The sequence below is a fragment of the Mustelus asterias genome, chromosome 29 (assembly GCF_964213995.1).
Source record: "Mustelus asterias chromosome 29, sMusAst1.hap1.1, whole genome shotgun sequence".
In the NCBI taxonomy this organism is placed as follows: domain Eukaryota; kingdom Metazoa; phylum Chordata; class Chondrichthyes; order Carcharhiniformes; family Triakidae; genus Mustelus; species Mustelus asterias.
The window spans coordinates 16,891,623-16,913,127 of NC_135829.1; the positions used below are offsets into that span (position 1 = coordinate 16,891,623).

Sequence of the window (21,505 nt, forward strand, 5' to 3'; positions counted from 1 at the left end):
CTTTGGAGTGTGGGAGGAAACCGGAGGAAACCCACGCAGACACGGGGAGAACGTGCAGACTCCGCACAGACAGTAGGCCAAAGCCGGGAATCGAACCTGGGTCCCTGGCGCTGTGAGGCAGCGGTGCTAACCACTGTGTCCATTTCATGATTGCTACCAGTTGGGAAAAGCAATGGGGAAGGTTAAGAATCGCACTGATTCTCAGGAAGCGGTCAAGGGGTTTACAAAAAAGAGAGTTCAAACAGATAGACAACAACAGAGGAAATTCAATGTGGATAAAGATGTGCGGGTTAGGTGGATTGGCCATGCTAAATCGCCCTTTAGGGTCAGGGGGATTAGAAAGGTAAATGCATGGGGTTAAGTGGAATAGGACCTGGGTGGGATTGTTGTCCCGATGGGCCGAATGGCCTTCTTCTGCCTTCTGGCCTTGGGGGTGAGTGCGGCCAGAAAGCCCCACCAAATATTTGACGTTTTGAGGGGGACCCGGGTTCAAATCCCAGCACGGCTGTAACTCCATTAACACTGTGAAGTTACAAGGGTGGCAGCAAAAGAGCCTCTGGGTGCTAGACTCTGCTCTGAATGCAGGCCAGAAACGTGTAATGGAGGCAAAATCCATTGTAGACACTTATAAACAGTTAAATAGGACAATTGGAGGCATCATCATGAAAACATGTGTTAAATTTTATTGTCCCTTTTTGTAATCTGCAGATTTGATCAAATTGGTCCACTCCAGTCTTTGGTCATAAGACATAGGAGCAGAATTAGGCCATTCGGCCCATCGAGTCTGCTCCGCCATTCAATCATGGCTGATCAGTTTCTCAACCCCATTCTCCCGCCTTTTCCCCGTAACCTTTGATCCCCTTACCAATCAAGAATCTATCTATCTCTGTCTAAAATACACTCAATGACCCGGCTTCCTCTGTGACAATGAGTTCCACAGATTCACCACCCTCTGGCTGAAGAAATTCCTCCTCATCTCGGTTCACAACTGCCAGCGACTAGGGCGAGGTACAGCTTAAGATTTTTTTTTTTTACATATGGTGCTTTCCAAGTGAAGCTAATGCAAAATCTAATTCAGCTGAGTGGTAATGAAATGTTCAATCAAACGCAAGCAGTAACAATGAAGTACTACACAGAAACTAGAAGCAGGAGTAGGCCATTCGGCCCTTCGAGCCTGCTCCGCCATTCATTGTGATCATGGCTGATCATTGAATTCAATGTCCTGATTCCCCCCTTCCCCCCCATATCCCTTGATCCCTTCAGCCCCAAGAGCGATATCTAATTTCTTCTTGAAATCACACAACGTTTTGGCCTCAACTACTTTCTGTGGTAGTGAATTCCACCACCCTCTGGGTGAAGAAATTTCTCCTCACCTCAGTCCTAAAAGGTTTACCCCTTATCCTCAAACTATGACCCCTAGTTCTGGACTCCCCCACCATTGGGAACATTCTTTCTGAATCTACCCTGTCTAACCCTGTTAGAATTTTATAAGTTTCTATGAGATCAGCCTCTCTTCCATACTCCAGTGAATATAATCCAAACTGGCATACCTGCCATCCCAGGAATCAGCCTGGTAAACCTTTGCTGCACTCCCTCTATAGCAAGGACATCCTTCCTCAGATAAGGAGACCAAAACTGCACACGATACTCCAGGTGTGGCCTCACCAACGCCCTATACAATTGCAGCAAAACATCCCTATTCCTATACTCAAATCCTCTCGCTATGAAGGCCAACATACCATTTGCCTTCATTACTGCCTGCTGTACCTGCGTGCTTTCAGCGACTGATGCACGAGGACTCCAAGTCTCGCTAAGTATCCACCTCTCTCAATTTATACCGATTCAATAATCTGTCTTTCTATTAGTGCCACTAATTCAAAAACTACACAGTAACAATGAAGTATTGATTCAAAACTCTTTTTTTATTCATTCGTGGGACATGGGCGTCGCTGGCTGGGCCAGCATTTATTACCCATCCCTAGTTGCCCGAGGGCAAGTAAGAGTCAACCACATTGCCGTGGCTCTGGAGTCACATGTCGGCCAGACCGGGTAAGGACGGCAGATTTCCTTCCCTAAAGGACACTAATGAACCAGATGGGTTTTTCCGACAATTCTTAATTCCAGATATTTTTTATTGAATTCCACCATCTGCTGTGGCGGGATTCGAACCCAGGTCCCCAGAACATTAGCTGAGTTTCTGGATTAATAGTCTGGCGATAATACCACGAGGCCATCACCTCCCCATAAACTACACAGTAACAATTAAGTCTTCATTCAAACACTAACTGTTTGAGTCATACTATGTGGAGATACCGGCGTTAACCTGGTGTTGTTAAACTTCTTACTGAGTCATACTATGCAGCATACCATTAGAACATCACTTCTGGGTAACTAGTTCCAGAGCAGTGTCAGAGGACCAACAAAGATGGGAGAGTCTTTGAACTTCCCCCCCAAAACCAGCAGAGGAAACATTGTTAAAGTTGGGGTAGGGCAAACAGTATGGGATTAAAAATTGTTGGCGCAGTCAAGACTTGGGAGTGTAGTTTACACATTGGAGATCACACAGAGCGAAGGGTCAACATAGATTTATCTTCAGAATGTATCTACTTTTCACACTTCAACATACAGCTTCGCTAAACAAAATCTCCTACCTTCCCAGTTCCTCTCCAATTTCATAAAACTCCTCCATCCTCTGCTGCTTGAAGGTAGCCATCCCAGATATCCTCATTGATAGGTGATTCAACAAACCGTGTCATTCAAGGAAGAAATTCGCAAACCATGAAGCTCCTACGAAACAGAGAAAAAAAACTTAGAAAGTGTTGTCACTTTGGAGGAGGGATGTCGAACATTCAAATTTCAGCTACCCCACAATTAATTATCTTTTAAATTTAAACCGTGGAAGTAAAACATTAATTGGGGAAAATAAACTTTGAGGAACAGCATAAAACGGATGGTAGGTAAATTAGAGAAAGTGGGACACATTAGTCCTGTAAATGACCAGAAAGTTCACTGACTCTTCCAACAGATTACACCATAGTTAACTTCGAATTCAAAGTAATTTACAGAGCGCATCAACATTCTTTCTCGACCTAACTGGTACACGCCCGGTCTTTATGGTCCACACAAGTCCCCCGAAGAAACCGGAGCACCCAGAGGAAACCCACGCAGACATGGGGAGAATGTACAAACTCCACACAGACAATGACCCAAGCGGGGAATTGAATCCGGATCCCTGGTGTTTGAGGCAGCAGAGCTAACCGCATGAAGGAATAAAAAAAGTCCCTTTAACTGGTTCAATTTCCTTTTTTTAAAAATATAGGAATCACATTTGTCCTCCAGTAACCTTCTGCTGTATTGTTTTCTAACGATTTTTTATATACATCAGACCTGGATATAAAATTATCTTGACAATTTGACTTGTTAACACAAAGTTCTGACTTCCCGTATTCTGCATGTTTTCTGACTCTGTGTTTAAGTTTATTTATTAGTGTCACAAGTAGGCTTACATTAACACTGCAATGAAGTTACTGTGAAAATCCCCCAGTCGCCACACTCCGGCCGGCGCCTGTTCAGGTACACTGAGGGAGAATTTAGCACCTAACCGGCACGTCTTTCGGACTGTGGGAGGAAACAGGAGCACCCGGAGGAAACCCACGCAGACACGGGGAGAATGTGCAGATTCCACACAGACCATGACCCAAGCCGGGAATCGAACCCGGGACCCTGGCGCTGTGAGGCAGCAGTGCTAACACACTGTGCCGCCACTGTGTTCTGCTTAAGTTGGAGCATTGGATTATTTAAAGGTTCCAACCACTTTCAAATCAATGTATTTAAAAACAGCTTTGAAATATTGCTTGACAGTGCGATGCATCCAAGTCATCATTGTGACAACACTGACCATGAGAGAGCATAAAGTGAACCTAACCTCATCCATAATCAAAGTCCTATTATACTGGAAAAAAAGTAATCAATTATCCTCGCAGAGAAAATGTTCCTAACCAGAACGTCCTTGCAAATTACCTGTTCTGCATTATCGGATTTCTGCAGTTTCATAAACAGAAACGGGCTCTTTGCAATTAATCTTCATTTATCTGACGCAGCAAAATATTTTTCAATACTTTGTGAGAGTTTAATGTGACAGCTGGAGAATATTTAATTCAGTTTTTTTTAAAAATGGATTAAAATTGGACAGCCATCTGAATATTAATCCACAATTGAAAATAGTGATACATTTGCTCTTGCATGGAACAGGAGGCCATTCAGCCCCAAGTCCGTTCTATCAGTCATAGACCGTCTGTCAGTGTATCTTACCCCATAACCCCACACATTTAGCATGGCCAATCCACCTAACCTACTCATCTTGAGATACTAAGGGGCAATTTAGCATGGCCAATCCACCTAACCTACTCTTCTTGAGATACTAAGGAGCAATTTAGCATGGCCAATCCACCTAACCTACTCTTCTTGAGATACTAAGGGGCAATTTAGCATGGCCAATCCACCTAATCTACACATTCAATGAGGTCACGGCTGACCCGTCTTTAAAAATCTATTTGTTTTACTCCCCGTTGCCCCTCCCTACCCACATGCCTCGGCTAACAAATAACCAAAACCTCAATTCTAAAACCTTCACTTGTCCCCAACATCCACCACAGCAACAGTGGGGAACCTGTAGCCTGGGGGCCACATGTGGCCCATCTGGGTTCTGAGTGCGGCCCCATGAGACATTTTGTTGACCGTTGCCCAGACGCGGGGTTGCCACATTCCACTGATTCCCGTCCGTGTAGTTTTTTTCCTACCGGTGTGACTGAAGTGATTCACACGTAAAGCGAGGGTGAGTGAAGTGAGGTGCGTGCTGATTGCTCACAACACTGACTGTGAGAGCCGTGCGCTCCCTCTGTGTCCAAAGCGTCAATATTCCTTTTGTGTTACCATTTGAAGTTTTTTTTTTAAAGTTTATTTATTTGTGTCACAAGTAAGGTTTACATTAAACACGCAATGAAGTTACTGTGAAAGTCCCCTAGTCGCCACACTCTGACACCTGTTCAGGTCAATGCACCCTAACCAGCAGATCTTTCGGACTGTGGGAGGAAACCCACGCAGACATGGGGGAGAACGTGCAAACTCCACACAGACAGTGACCCAAGCCGGGAATCGAATCCAGGTCCCTGACGCTGTGAGGCAGCAGTGCTAACCACTGAGCCACCGTGCCGCCCAAGTTGACGACAGTTCAATTAATTATATAAATGATGAAGCATTTTCTATAACTCATTATGAAATATTCGGCGTGTATTAAACGTATTTAATCTTATTCATGGGGGACACGGTTAGTGAACAAGCCCGATTTCAATCTTGCGGCCCACTGAGATGAAGGAAGGCCAATCACGTGGCCCACTCACCAGCCCAGGTTGCCCATCACTGATCCACATCCTTTTTTTTGGGATGCAATTCCAGATTTCCCCTCCAGAAGTGCTCCCTAATTTCCCTACTCTACTTCTAAAGCAACGTCCCCTCATTCTTCCATTCACATTGCTGAGCAGAGTGCTACAAGCCAGTGGTCGTGGCTGCTTCATGCCGACAGAACATTCCACCTGGTCTCAGCTGATCAACTCGGACAGGAGGTTGTGGGTTCGAGACTCGCTCTCGGATTTGAGCAGGTTAGCCGACCGGAGGAAGATGACAGAATTCCGCCAATTTCCAGGACAACATTCCACCCTCGCGTTCCGTGGAATTTTGAGACCGGCAGAGCCATGACCGGGGTGGGACGTTTATCGGAAAACGACCAATATTTCAGGCAGGAAATCACACAGATTGTCCTCCTATAAGTGGCAGGGAGGAGGGTGCAAACCACCTTCAGCTGCTCCATCAGAGACCTTGTCCCCAGCACAAGCTCAGGCAGTCACTGAAGATCGCAAAGTGTCCAGTTTCGTTCCATAATTCTTCAGATAATGAGTTAGTCCATACCCACACGTGCAGCCTTGGGATAATAAGTGGCAAATGAAAGTTGTGCCACACAAGTGCCAGGCAATGACCACTGTTAACAAGTCAGAGCCTAACCGTGTCCCCATGAGAATCCATGGCATTATCATCACTGAATCCCCCCACCAAAGATATCCTGGGGGCTCAGCATTGACCAGAAACAGGTGAGTGTCACATCTAATGTCCGCTCTAACCTCTCCAGCACAGTGTGATGGAATTGTTTCCAATTGCCTGGATGTGTGGGGCTCCAATGACACTAAAAAGACTCGGCACTGTCCAGCTCACAGCAACCTGTTCGATTGGCACCTCATCTTCCCCCCCCCCAACCTTCACGTTCACTCCCTCCATCGACGCTCAGTGGCAGCCAGTGTGTAACATCTACAGGATCCACTGCAGCAACTCACTCCTTCAATAGCTGCTTCCAAACCTTCATCACCTGGAAGGACAAGAGCAGCAGATGCAGGGGGAAGACCACTGCTACAAGTTCCCCTCCCAAGACTGCAGTGGTTGAAGTAAATAGCTCACCACCACCTTCTCAAGGACACCGAGGGACAAGCAACAAATGCCCACAGTAGGGGATAATCATTTAAAAAACCCCCCACTGAATTCAGTTTAGAATCCCTACAGTGCAGAAGGAGGCCATTCGGCCCATCGAGTCTGCACCAACCACAATCCCACCCAGGTCCTATCCCCATGCATTTACCCTAGCTAGTCCCCCTGACACTAAGGGGCAATTTAGCATGACCAATGCAGCTAACCAGCACATCATTTGGACTGTGGGAGGAAACTGCAGCACCCGGAGGAAGCCCATGCAGACACGGGGAGAACGTGCAGACTCCGCACAGACAGTGGCCCCAAGCCGGGAATCAAACCTGGATCCTTGGTGCTGAGGGGCAGCGGTGCTGACCACTGTGCCACCGTGCCACCCCAAGCAGGCACATTGATTGCTGGTGTCTATCTAAAGCAGGGACGGAGAGAGGTGGGTTGACGATGACAGGGAATAGTAAACAGGAAAAACATTTAAAAAAACACTGGATATAAAATCCTAACTGTGCTGACAGCAGATTCTAGTATGGGAATGCTTGATAAATATTATAGATATCTTATAAATGATTTTATGAAATACAAACTGATGGAGTCATAAATAATTCCTCTGTCCTATATATAGATGCCATTAGACCATCAATGGTCAAACGCTGCCTCAGCATTTTCACTATTTGTTGTCCCCATAGCAGAATATTTAACCGGATGACAGTCATGGCAGGGCAAGGTGCCAGAAGTTATCATAGAATCCCTTTCGTGCAGAAGGAGGCCGTTCGGCCCATTGAATCTGTACAGACCCTCTGACAGAGCAACTCACCCTGGCTCACCCCTTGCGCTATCCCTGTAACCCCACAAACTTTTATAGATGCACCATAGAAAGCATTCTTTCCAGATATATCACAGCTTGGTATGGCTCCTGCTCTGCCCAAGACCGCAAGGAACTACCAAAGGTTGTGAACGAAGCCCAGTCCATCAGGCAAACCAGCCTCCCATCCAGTGACTCCGTCTACACTTCCCGCTGCCTCCAGAAAAGCAGTCGGCATAATCAAGGACCCCATGTACCCCGGACATTCTCTCTTCTACCTTCTTCCATCGGTAAAAAGATACAAAAGTCTGAGATCACGTACCAACCGACTCAAGAACAGCTTCTTCCCTGCTGCTGTCAGACTTTTGAATGAACCTACCTCGCATTAAGTTGATCTTTCTCTACACCCCAGCTATGACTGTAACACTACATTCTGCACTCTCTCTTTTCCTTCTCTATGAACGGTATGTTTTGTCTTTATAGCGCGCAAGAAACAATACTCACTGTACATTAACACTTGACAATAATATATCGAATCAAATCACATTTCCACCGAACCTACACATCTTCGGACACTAAGGGGCAATTTAGCAGGACCAATCCACCTAACTTGTTTTTAAAAATTCATTTTTGGGACCTGGGCGTCGCTGGCTGGGCCATCATTTATTGCCCATCCCTAGTTGCCTGAGGACAGTTGAGAGTCAACTACATTGCTGTGGCTCTGGAGTCATAGAATCATAGAAACCCTACAGTACAGAAAGAGGCCATTCGGCCCATCGAGCCCGCACCGACCACAATCCCACACAGTCCCTACCCTACATATTTTACCCGCTAATCCCTCTAATCTACGCATCCCAGGACACTGAGGGGCAATTTTAGCATAGCCAATCAACCTAACCCGCACATCTTTGGACTACGTTGATTGGCCGTAGTCACATGTAGGCCAGGCCGGGTAAGGACGGCAGATTTCCTTCCCTAAAGGACATTAGTGAACCAGATGGGTTTTTCCGACAATCGACAATGGTTTCATGGTCATCAGTAGATTCTTATTTCCAGATTTTTAAAAATTGAACTCAAATTCCACCATCTGCCGTAGCAGGATTCGAACCCGGATCCCCAGAACATTAGCTGAGTTTCTGGATTAATAGACTAGTGATAATACCACTAGGCCCTGCACATCTTTGAAGTGTGGGAGGAAACCAGAGCACCCTGGGCGGCACGGTGGCACAGTGGTTAGCACTGCTGCCTCACAGCACCAGGGATCCAGGTTCAATTCCAGCCTCGGGTCACTCTGTGCGTGGAGTTTGCAAGTTCTCCCCGTGTCTGCGCGGGTTTCCTCCGGGTGCTCCGGTTTCCTCCCACACTCCAAACATTTGTGGGTTAGGTTGATTGGCCATGCTCAATTATCCAGCAGTATCAGGGTAAATAAGTTGGGTGATGGGGTTAGGGCCTGGGTGGGATTGTGGTTGGTGCAAACTCGATGGGCCAAATGGCCTCCTTCTGCTCTGTAAGAATTCTATGATTCACCTGGAGGAAACCCACGCAGACACGGGGAGAACGTGCAAACTCCACACAGACAGGCACGCAAGGCAGGAATTGAACCCGGGTCACTGGCGCTGTGAGTCAGCAGTGTTAACCACTGTGCCAACCCAATGATGGATATCTCTTTCTCGCCTTCTGCTGCTGACTGATTTGTACATTAATAATGATGCACTTCATTTACATACTGTGGGGTTTTTTAAAACAAATTCTGTTGTATAAATGGGCAGCACGGTGGCACAGTGGTTAGCACTGCTGCCTCACAGCGCTGGGGACCCGGGTTCGATTCCCGGCTTGGGTCACTGTCTGTGTGGAGTTTGCACATTCACCCCCTGTGTCTGCGTGGGTTTCCTCCGGGTGCTCCGGTTTCCTCCCACAGTCCGAAAGACGTGCTGGTTAGGGTGCATTGGCCGTGTTAAATTCCCCTTCAGTGTAACTCGAACAGACGCCGGAGTGTGGCGACTAGGGGATTTTCACAGTAACTTCATTGCAGTGTTAATGCAAGGCGACTTGTGACACTAATAAATAAACTTAATAGCAGCGGTGTAGTGAAACAGTTAAACGACAGTTGTTCCATCTGACTTTTTAGCATTTTAAATTGGAAACGGTTATGATGTCAAACTGACATGAAAAATATTTCCATTTTTTCCCGGGGTGGAGGTTAAATAAGTCACAAATCACTCGAACGGCATTATCCAAATCATGATTCAATTAAATAAATAAACTTCTAATGGACTCCAAGAGTAAGAATGTTAAACTGTCTTAATTTAAATGTCAGCTAAGTCAAGCATTTGAGGCTGGGTCTGCTAATCCTGGTTAGGATTTCGCGTTGGAGGATTATGATGAGTGGGGTGGGGGGTGGAAGAGTCAGAGGTTGACAGCATGGAAACCATAAGACATAGGAGCAGAATTAGGCCACTCGGCCCATCGAGTCTGCTCCTCCATTCAATCATGGCTGATATTTTTCTCATCCCCATTCTCCTGCCTTTTCCCCATAACCCCTGATCCCCTTATTAATCAAGAACCTATCTATCTCTGTCTCAAAGACACTCAATGATCTGGCCTCCACAGTCTTCTGCGGCAAAGAGTTCCACAGATTCACCACTCTCTGGCTGAAGAAATTCCTCCTCATCTCTGTTTTAAAGGATCGTCCCTTTAGCCTGAGGTTGTGCCCTTTGGACCTAGTTTTTCCTACTAGTGGAAACATCCTCTTAGTGCTAACCACGGTGCTACCGTGCCTTCAACTGTTGCCATTTTCTTGTAAGCTCCTTGTGAAGTGTGAGAGTTTCTGACGGTAAATCAGACTAAATGGGATAATTCTTTCTGGACACTAAAGTTTAACCTTTCACTGTTGGCTGAGAGAGAAAACGGGAACGTTTCAGAGAGGCTAGGGTGGTACGGTGGCACAGTGGGTTAGCACTGCTGCCTCACAGCGCCAGGGACCCGGGTTCGATTCCCGGCTTGGGTCACTGTGTGTGTGGAGTCTGCACGTTCTCCCCGTGTCTGCATGGGTTTCCTCCGGGTGCTCCAGTTTCCTCCAACAGTCCAAAGATGTGTGGGTTAGGGTGATTGGCCATGCTAAATTGCCCCTTAGTGTCCCAGGATGCGTAGGTTAGAGGGATTAGCTGGGTAAATATGTGGAGCTACGTGAAAAAGGGCCTGCGTGGGATTGTCAGTGCCGGCTCGATGGGCCGAATGGCCTCCTTCTGCACTATAGGAATTGTATGATTCAAACACATGGGAAAACCTCCACTCTCCCACTATCTAACACATGCCACCCTGACTATAATCGCTGTTCCTGCACTGTCACTGGGTCACGATCCTGGAACCCCCTCCCCAACAGTGCAGTGGGTGTACCTACATGACATGAACTGCAGCGGTTCAAGAAGGCAGCTCACCACCACCTTCTCAAGGGACAATTAGGGATGGGCAATAAATGCTGGCCTAGCCAGCGACGCCCATGTCCCATGAAAGAGCAAATATTAAGAAAAACATATTTAAAAGCATTCCAGGTTAGACAAGTAGGAACACGGGCCCACATCTTCCTGTACTGAGAATTGCAGTTCCCCCCCCCGATCTTTCCAAGTCAGAATGTTTTGTTTCTTATTCACTTCTGGCGAAAGCTGAAGCAGGTTCAGATATATTGTGGTCACGGCACCATTTTGCTACAGAACAGGGAGTTGCAGCAAGTTATTATTTATGGATATTTTGCACAAGCCCGTCCAGACAACCTGCAGCCAACTTTTTCCACGTTGGAATGTGTGCGTTTGCTGTGACCTGCCCTGGCCACCCTCATGTGAGCAACACGATCGGGCTTTAGAATCAAACTTTAAAAAAAAAAAATCACACAAATAATCATGCAACGTGATAACTGAAAGAAAAATGGGTTTGGGAGGGGGCGTGTGTGTGGGGGTTTGTGGTAACGATTCATTGGTTATTAAATGAGGCGGCACAGTGGTTAGCGCTGCTGCCTCACAGCGCCAGGGACTTGGTTTCAAAGAACAAAGAAAATTACAGCACAGGAACAGGCCCTTCGGCCCTCCAAGCCTGCACCGACCATGCTGCCCGACTCAACTAAAACCCCCTACCCTTCCGGGGACCATATCCCTCCATTCTCATCCCATTCATGTACTTGTCAAGATGCCCCTTAAAAGTCACCACCGTATCCGCTTCCACTACCTCCCCCGGCAACGGGTTCCAGGCAACCACCACCCTCTGTGTAAAATATCTGCCTCATACATCTCCTTTAAACCTTGCCCCTCGCACCTTAAACCTGTGCCCCCTAGTAACTGACTCTTCCACCCTGGGAAAAAGCTTCTGACTATCCACTCTGTCCATGCCTCTCATAATCTTGTAGACTTCTATCAGGTCGCCCCTCAACCTCCTTCGCTCCAGTGAGAACAAACCAAGTTTCTCCAACCTCTTCTCATAGCTAATGCCCTCCATACCAGGCAACACCCTGGTAAATCTTTTCTGTACCCTCTCCAAAGCCTCCACATCCTTCTGGTAGTGTGGCGATCAGAATTGAACACTATATTCCAAGTGAGGCCTAACTAAGGTTCTATAAAGCTGCAACATGACTTGCCAATTTTTAAACTCAATACCCCGGCCGATGAAGGCAAGCATGCCGTGTGCCTTCTTGATTACCTTCTCCACCTGCATTGCCACTTTCAGTGACCTGTGTACCTGTACACCCAGATCCCTCTGCCTATCAATACTCTTAAGGGTATTTACTGTACATTTACTGTATATTTCCTATCTGTATTAGACCTTCCAGAATGCATTACCTCACATTTGTTTCAATTCCACCCTTGGGTGACTGTGCGGAGTTTGCACGTTGTCTCCACACACTGCCCGGAAATATAGCACCCCCACCCCCAAATCTCCAGTACAGTCAGCAGCACCACTCCCCCCCGCCACCCAATTGCCTGCAGATTGCTGGCGGGGCCCCCCCCTTCCCTCCATTGATCGCAGGCAGAGTGCGCAACAGCCCCCCCCCTCCCCTCCCCGATTGGGTCACCCCACCCCCATCAATGGGCAGGGCAAACAGGTACAATCATGGCCCACATTGCTGTGGCTCTGGAGTCACATGTAGGCCAGACCGGGTAAGGACGGCAGATTTCCTTCCCTGAAGTGAAACGGATGGGTTTTTCCGACAATCGACAATGGTTTCATGGTCATCAGTAGATTCTTAATTCCAGATTTTTAAAAATTGAATTCAAATTCCACCATTTGCCGTGGCGGGATTTGAACCCGGGTCCCCAGAACATTAGTTGAGTTTCTGGATTAATAGGCAATAATACCACTAGGCCATCGCCTCCCCACTTACCATACCAATTAAAAACCGAACCATCTCCTTAAATCTGTTTAGTGTTCTAGCATCCACTGCATTCTGAGGTAGAGAATTCCACAGATACCCGAAACTCTACAGTAACCCCTCCTCATTTTTGTTTTAATTGTAAAGGAGAAGGAAAGAATATTTACAAAAATATATATTTGTTAAGGATTGCTGGAACATGGATGGCCAAGCCAGGGAAAGTGGTAGAAACAAAGTTTATAAAGCTTATTTATTATTGTCACAAGTAGGCTTACATTAACACCGCAATGAAGTTACTGTGAAAATCCCCTAGCCGTTACACTCTGGCACCTGTTCGGGTACACTGAGGGAGAATTTAGCATGGCCAATGCACCCAACCAGCACATCTTTGGACTGTGGGAGGAAACCGGAGCACCCGGAGGAAACCCACGCAGACACAGAGAGAACACTGGGTCACAGGACTAGTCAGTCAGCTCATTATCCATCTGATATACTGGTTTCCACTAACATAGAACATATAACATAGAACAGTACAGCACAGAACAGGGCCTTCGGCCCACGATGTTGTGCCGACCTTCATCTGAAACCAAGATCAAGCTATCCCACTCCCTACCATCCTGGTGTGCTCCATGTGCCTATCCAATAACCGCTTAAATGTTCCTAAAGTGTCTGACTCCACTATCACTGCAGGCAGTCCATTCCACACCCCAAACACTCTCTGCGTGAAGAACCTACCTCTGATATCCTTCCTATATCTCCCACCATGAACCCTATAGTTATGCCCCCTTGTAATAGCTCCATCCACCCGAGGAAATAGTCTTTGAACGTTCACTCGATCTATCCCCTTCATCATTTTATAAACCTCTATTAAGTCTCCCCTCAATCTCCTCCGCATAGAACATGCATTGCGGAAGATGCATGGTGGCACAGTGGTTAGCACCGCTGCCTCACAACGCCAGGGACCCGGGTTCGATTCCCGGCTTGGGGTCACTGTCTGTGTGGAGTCTGCACGTTCTCCCCGTGTCTGCGTGGGTTTCCTCCGGGTGCGCCGGTTTCCTCCCACACCCAAAAGATGTGCGGGTTAGGTGAATTGGTCATGCTCAATTGCCCCTTAGTGTCAGGGGGATTAGCAGGGTAAATGAGGGGTTACGGGAATAGGGCCTGGGTGGGATGTGGTTGGTACAGACTCGATGGGCTGAATGGCCTCCTTCTGTACTTTGGTTTTGGCTTTGATCTTTGCGTCGTCATTGTCTACAGGAATAGTGCCAGAAGACTGGAGGATAGCAAATGTTGTCCCCTTGTTCAAGAAGGGGAGTAGGGACAATCCTGGTAATTATAGACCGGTGAGCCTTACTTCTGTTGTGGGCAAAGGATTGGAAAGGATTATAAGAGATAGGATTTATAATCACCTCGAAAGAAATAATTTGATTAGGGATAGTCAACACAGTTTTGTGAAGGGTAGGTCGTGCCTCACAAACCTTATTGAGTTCTTTGAGAAGGTGACCAAAGAGGTGGATGAGGGTAAAGCGGTTGATGTGGTGTATATGGATTTCAGGAAAGCGTTTGATAAGGTTCCCCATGGTAAGCTTTTGCAGAAAATACGGACACATGGGATTGAGGGTGATTTAGTGGTTTGGATCAGGAATTGGCTACCTGTAAGAAAACAAAGGGTGGTGGTTGATGGGAAATATTCATCCTGGAGTTCAGTTACTAGTGGTGTACCGCAAGGATCTGTTTTGGGGCCACTGCTGTTTGCCATTTTTATTAATGACTTGGATGAGGTTGTGGAAGGATGGATTAGTAAATTTGCGGATGACACTAAAGTCGGTGGAGTTATAGACAGTGCGGAGGGAAGTGGCAGGTTACAGAGGGACATAGATAAGCTGCAGAGCTGGGCTGAGAGGTGGCAAATGGAGTTTAATGTGGAAAAGTGTGAGGTGATTCACTTTGGAAGGAGTAACAGGAATACAGAGTACTGGGCTAATGGTAAGATACTTGGTAGTGTGGATGAACAGAGGGATCTGGGTGTCCATGTGCATAGATCCCTGAAAGTTGGCACCCAGGTTGATAGGGTTGTTAAGAAGGCGTACGGTGTGTTAGCTTTTATTGGTAGAGGGATTGAGTTTCGGAGCCAGGAGGTCATGCTGCAACTGTACAAAACTCTGGTGTGGCCGCATTTGGAGTATTGCGTACAGTTCTGGTCGCCGCATTATAGGAAAGATGTGGAAGTGTTGGAAAGGGTGCAGAGGAGATTTACCAGGATGTTGCCTGGTATGGTGGGAAAATCGTATGAGGAAAGGCTGAGGGACTTGAGGTTGTTTTCGTTAGAGAGAAGAAGGTTAAGAGGTGACTTAATAGAGGCATACAAGATGATCAGAGGATTAGATAGGGTGGATAGTGAGAGCCTTTTTCCTCGGATGGTGTTGGCTAGCACGAGGGGACATAGCTTTAAATTGAGGGGTGAGAGATATAGGACAGATGTTAGAGGTAGGTTCTTTACTCAGAGAGTAGTAAGGGCGTGGAATGCCCTGCCTGCAGCAGTGGTGGACTCGTCAACGTTTAGAGCGTTCAAGTGGTTATTGGATAAACATATGGATGATATTGGAATAGTGTAGATTAGAGGGGCTTTAGATTGGTACCACTGGTCGGCGCAACATCGAGGGCCGAAGGGCCTGTACTGCGCTGTAATGTTCTATGTACTGTAGGGAATCTATGATTCTATGAAGCCAAGCATGCTGAAGCTGCAAAGTTCCAGCTAACCTCGAGTGGAAAATGAATTTTATAAACTACAATGAGTTCTGTAAACACGACTTGATACGAGTACAACTAGCAAACGTGATGACAAAATATACATTTCTGCTGCTTAATGTGTCCAGGTGTGAACTCTGGCTGCAGTTCGCTGAGCGTTAGGATTATCACAGCTACAGATTTCAAAAGCAATCTTTGCATGGTCTGGACTGACAGAACAAAGTATGTGTTTCTACCAGCAAAGGAATCTGTATCGAACTGTGAAAGTGTTTAGCAGACTTCCACTTTAGCGCATTGACTGGTTCCTCATGTTATTTTTTTAAAATATGCTCTAATTCGTAGAAATTCACTTCTCAAAAATCTAGATTTCTTAAAAAAGTGTTTTTTTTTTCCATTTATGAGTATCACAAGTAGGCTTACATTAACTGCAGTGAAGTTACTGTGAAAATCTCCTAGTTGCCACATTCCGGCACCTGTTTGGGTACACTGAGGGAGAATTTTAGCACGGCCCTAACGCACCCTAACCAGCACGTCTTTCGGACTGAGAGGGGAAACCGGAGCACCCGGAGGAAACCCACGCAGACACGGGAAGAATGTGCAGACTCCGCACAGACAGTGACCCAAACCGGGAATCAAACACAGGTCCCTGGCGCTGTGAGGCAGCAGTGCTAACCACCGTGCTGTCCCATTCGTCAGAACATTGAATACAGGAGTTGGGACGTCTTGTTGAAGTTGTACAAGACATTGGTAAGGCCACAAATGGAATACTGTGTACAGTTCTGGTCACCCTATTATAGAAAGGATATTATTAAACTAGAAAGAGTGCAGAAAAGATTTACTAGGATGCTACCGGGACTTGATGGTTTGAGTTATGAGGAGAGGCTGGATAGACTGGGACGTTTTCCCCTGGAGCGTGGAAGGCTGAGGGGTGATTTTATAGAGGTCTATAAAATAATGAGGGGCACAGATCAGCTAGATAGTCAATATTTTTTCCCAAAGGTAGGGGAGTCTAAAACTAGAGGGCATAGGTTTAAGGTGAGAGGGGAGAGATACAAAAGGGTGCAGAGGGGCAATTTTTCACACAGAGGGTGGTGAGTGTCTGGAACAAGCTGCCAGAGGTAGTAGTAGAGGCGGGTACAATTCTATCTTTTAAAAAGCATTTAGACAGTTACATGGGTACGATGGGTATAGAGGGATATGGGCCAAACACGGGCAATTGGGGCTAGCTTAGTGGTTAAAAAAAAGGGCGGCATGGACAAGTTGGGCTGAAGGGCCTGTTTCCATGCTGTAAACATCTGTGACTCGAGTCACCCGACAATGGGAACCTTGGTATTTTCTGCCTGTGTTTTAAGGGAAATTATGTTTTCTACCCCTCCACTCTCCCTCAGTACCACACACTTCCCCCTCTTCCCTGGAGCTGGCATTGTGGAATTGGGCTGTTTCCTTGCGACCCCGTGTTTGGAATGCAGGATAAACCGACAAAGCAAGTTGCAGCGATTGAAACGTTCCAGAGATATTCGGACTGACCAGGTGAGCTGGGCCAATGGATTGAGTCCCGGAGGGGGTGAGCAACTCCACAGCCCTCCCAAAGACACTAACTGAAATCGGAGAACCTACACTACCCCGCCGAGGTGCACTGCGCCAGCCCCCAGCAGGGACACCACTTCCCCCTCCCCCGAGGTACACTGTACCTACCTCCCAGCCCAGAGGAACACCACCTCCCTCTCCCAAGGAACCCTACATCTCCCCAACCCCTCTCTCCTGAGGTACACTGCACCTATCCACCCCCCCCCCCCGCCAGCCAACAGGGACACCACCTCCCCTGAGGTACACTCCCCCCCCCCCCCCAAGGGACACACCTCCCCCTCCCGAGGAACTCTTTACGTCCCCAACCCCTCTCCCCGAGGTACATTCTCTGTTCCACCTTCTTCCGTCGAGAAAAAAACACAAACGTCTGAGGTCACGTACCGACCGACTCAAGAACAGCTTCTTCCCTGCTGCCGTCAGACTTTTGAATGGACCTACCTCGCATTAAGCATAGAACCATAGAACCCCTACAGTACAGAAAGAGGCCATTCGGCCCATCGAGTCTGCACCGACAACAATCCCACCCAAGCCCTATCCCCATATCCCTACATATTTACCTGCTAATCCCTCTAACCCTCATATTTACCCGCTAATCTGCGCATCCCGGGACACTAAGGGGCAATTTAGCATGGCCAATCAACCTAACCCGCACATCTTTGGACTGTGGGAGGAAACCGGAGCACCCGGAGGAAACCCACACAGACACGGGGAGAATGTGCAAACTCCGCACAGACAGTGACCCGAGCCGGGAATCGAACCCAGGTCCCTGGAGCTGTGAAGCAGCAGTGCTAACCACTGTGCTACCGTGCTGCATTAAGTTGATCTTTCTCTACACCCTAGCTATGACTGTAACACTACATTCTGCACTCTCTCATTTCTTTCTCCCCCGATGTACTCTAGGGGAATTTCTGGGGAATTTCACAGTAACTTCATTGCAGTGTTAATGTAAGCCTTACTTGTGACTAATAAATAAACTTTAAACATTTAACTTTTAGGAACTATATGCTTTGTCTGTACAGCGCACAAGAAACAATACTTTCACTGTATCCCAATGCATGTGACAATAATGAATCAAATCAGATTCCCCCCCACTGCCTGGGTCACTTCACATCCCACCCCCTCTCCTCCCCTCTGCTCCTCCCAACAAGGGGCACCACCTCCCCCAGGACATTTATCTTTCCCTCTGCCCTTCCCCCAGGGAGACCGCACCTTCACCCGCCCCCTCCCCCATTCAGAGGGCCGCCCTTCCCCCATTCAGAGGGCCGCCCCTCCCCCATTCAGAGGGCCGCCCCTCCCCCATTCAGAGGGCCGTCCCTCCCCCATTCGGAGGGCCGTCCCTCCCCCATTCGGAGGGCCGTCCCTCCCCCATTCGGAGGGCCATCCCTCCCCCATTCGGAGGGCCGCCCCTCCCCCATTCGGAGGGCCGCCCCTCCCCCATTCGGAGGGCCGCCCCTCCTCCATTCGGAGGGCCGCCCCTCCCCCATTCGGAGGGCCGCCCCTCCCACATTCGGAGGGCCGCCCCTCCCCCATTCAGAGGGCCACCCCTCCCCCATTCAGAGGGCCACCCCTCCCCCATTCAGAGGGTCATCCCCCCCCCCGCCTCCGCCTCTCTTTCTCTACCTGCCTCCCCCAAGGATCACCTCTCTCTCTCTCCTCCCCCCCCCCCACTTCCCCCCTTCTTGCCCTTTCGCCCCCCCCCCAACCCAGAAATCTTCCCCCTCACCTTGGGACACCCGCTTGGGGGGGTTGGGGGAGGGGGGGGCAGATAGCTGGGGAGAGCCGAGGAGGGCAGATAGCTGGGGGGAGGGGGCAGGTAGCTTGGGGGGAGGGGGGTGCGGATAGCTGAGGAGAGGGGGAGTGCAGATAGCTGCCCCCCCTCCCCCCGTCCCCCCAAATCACTCACACCGGCTGTTTTTAGATACCTTAATGATCCGTACAGGGACAGAACCATGTGCCAATATCTCAGACAAAACCATGTCTGGTGGCTAAACAATCTCCCGGGAGAGAGAGAGAATTCAAAGTCTCCTCACAGCCGAGGGAAAGAATTCCTGACCCTGGGACAGGGACATTTCTTCGCACACCTTCAGAAACAAATCTCTCGAGATACATGTCAGACACCAACTCTGAGGACAATCTAACGTCCCGATGCTTATCGGATTTTCTCAACAACTCAGCTGAAAAGCTGTCACTGCTCTGGAACTTTTACAAGTCAGATAACACGGTACTAAAATCGAGCCCACAGCAATCTGACCACACTGTGAGCACAGTAGGAAGTCTAACAACACCAGCTTAAAGTCCAACAGGTTTATTTGGTAGCAAATGCCACTAGCTTTCGGAACAGGCTGTTCCTTCATCACCTTCATCATCAGGTGACAAAGGAGCAGCGCTCCGAAAGCTAGTGGCTTTTGCTACCAAATAAACCTGTTGGACTTTAACCTGGTGTTGTGAGACTTCTTACTGTTTACCCCAGTCCAACGCCGGCATCTCCACATCATGGGCACACTGTGACCAGCAAGGGTCCACAACCCCAGGTTCAGAGCCTATTAAATATAAATACGATATATTCCCGGCTATAATCCATTACCCAAGGACCAGCACCTACTAGAGAAGTTATATATTTTTTTTCTTAAACTTCCTTGTTTTTAAAAAAAAAGACATTCTGAAGTTCAGGACAAGAAAAAGTTTGCACCCTTTATCCAAAGAGTTTTATGATTTGTCTGTAATGATAGGGGGCAGATATTGGGGGGGGGGGGGGAAGAGCGGGAGACGGGGGAGTGGGGCAGATAGCTGAGGGGGGGGGCAGATAGCTGAGGGGGGGGAGAGTGGGGCAGATAGCTGGGGGGGGGAGTGGGGCAGATAGCTGAGGGGGGGAGTGGGGCAGGTAGATGAGGGGGGGGAGTGGGGCAGATAGATGAGGGGGGGAGTGGGGCAGATAGCTGAGGGGGGGAGTGGGGCAGATAGCTGAGGGGGGAGTGGGGCAGATAGCTGAGGGGGGGTGTGGGGCAGATAGCTGAGGGGGGGAGTGGGGCAGATAGCTGAGGGGGGGAGTGGGGCAGATAGCTGAGGGGGGGGGAGTGGGGCAGATAGCTGAGGGGGGGAGTGGGGCAGATAGCTGAGGGGGGGAGTGGGGCAGATAGCTGAGGGGGGAGTGGGGCAGATAGCTGAGGGGGGGAGTGGGGCAGATAGATGAGGGGGGGAGTGGGGCAGATAGCTGAGGGGGGGGGAGTGGGGCAGATAGCTGAGGGGGGGAGTGGGGCAGATAGCTGAGGGGGGGAGTGGGGCAGATAGCTGAGGGGGGGAGTGGGGCAGATAGCTGAGGGGGGGAGTGGGGCAGATAGCTGAGGGGGGGTGTGGGGCAGATAGCTGAGGGGGGGAGTGGGGCAGATAGCTGAGGGGGGGGAGTGGGGCAGATAGCTGAGGGGGGGGGAGTGGGGCAGATAGCTGAGGGGGGAGTGGGGCAGATAGCTGAGGGGGGGGGAGTGGGGCAGATAGCTGAGGGGGGGGGAGTGGGGCAGATAGCTGGGGGGGGGGGAGTGGGGCAGATAGCTGAGGGGGGGGAGTGGGGCAGACAGCTGAGGGGGGGGAGTGGGGCAGACAGCTGAGGGGGGGAGTGGGGCAGACAGCTGAGGGGGGGAGTGGATTCTCAGGGGGAAGTGTCCGGGCTGGGGGAGCTCAGTGAGTCTCAGTGTGTGAGGGGAGTCAGTCTCAGTGAGTCTCAGTCTCAGTGCAGCGAGTGCTGCGCTGTGTGAGGGGGGAATTGCTGTCACTCTGGTTAGGGGTAAATGAGCAGAAACAGTGAGTGTAACCAGAAGGGGGTTAGTGAGGGTAACTGGTTAAACTAGTTAAACTGGTTAAGCTGTTAACCCCAGTTAAAGGAGACCTTTAAGGACAAGAGGATTTTTACTCACCCGCTGCCCGGCGGCTCCGCGATTCAGCGGCTCTCACAGGGCGGGAGCGCGCTTATACAGCAGCCGCGGGAGCGCGCACTATTGCTCGGACACGCGCGTCATTCACCGGGAGCGCGCATTATTCCCGGGCACGCGCCCTATTCCCCGGACACGCGCATTACCACCCCCACCCCACACACACACACGTGCGCGCGCTATTCCCCGAGCACGCGCACTTACCCCCAGGCACGCGCACTATTCCCCGGGCGCGCGATCGGAGACTGTCAACAGGGCGGGATCCCGGGTTCCCAACTCTCCCGGATTGCCCGGGAGCCTCCCGGAGTTGGAACTTTCCGGGGGGGGGGTTAGCAGATAATCAGCCAATTGGACACAAAGGAAGAAGCTTCTCACTTTCTGATTGGACGGGGGCTGGAGGATGGACGTGCCAGCTGACCAATGGGGATGGCTCACCTGCTGCTCCAGGATTGTGTCCAGGGAGAGTTGGCAACGCCAGAGGCAGCCTGTCCCCCCCCTCCCCCCCACCCCCCTCACACTGAGAGGCTGAGGGAGAGACACAGGGGGTTTACAGAGACACAAACT

General features: G+C 49.3%; 1 protein-coding gene across 8 annotated transcripts in view; it reads right to left on the reverse strand.

Annotated features, from left to right (window-relative positions):
• dapk2b (death-associated protein kinase 2b) overlaps positions 1 to 21,266 on the reverse strand; it is a 144,978-nt gene extending 123,712 nt beyond the window's left edge. For 4 of the 8 annotated variants that reach the window (XR_013495687.1, XR_013495686.1, XR_013495685.1 and 1 more), the window contains exons 1-2: positions 20,927 to 21,019; positions 2,652 to 2,787 (exon numbers count right to left, since the gene is read on the reverse strand). Coding sequence is in view for 4 of the 8 variants with exons in the window: in XM_078200130.1 (XP_078056256.1) it covers positions 2,652 to 2,728 (77 nt within the window). In the remaining 4 variants the exon portion in view is untranslated. Of the gene's footprint in view, positions 1 to 2,651; positions 2,788 to 20,926; positions 21,020 to 21,145 lie in introns of those variants that run through there. The other 4 variants (XR_013495688.1, XM_078200131.1, XM_078200132.1 and 1 more) reach the window with 2 other exon arrangements.
• Between the last annotated feature and the right edge of the window lie 239 nt (positions 21,267 to 21,505).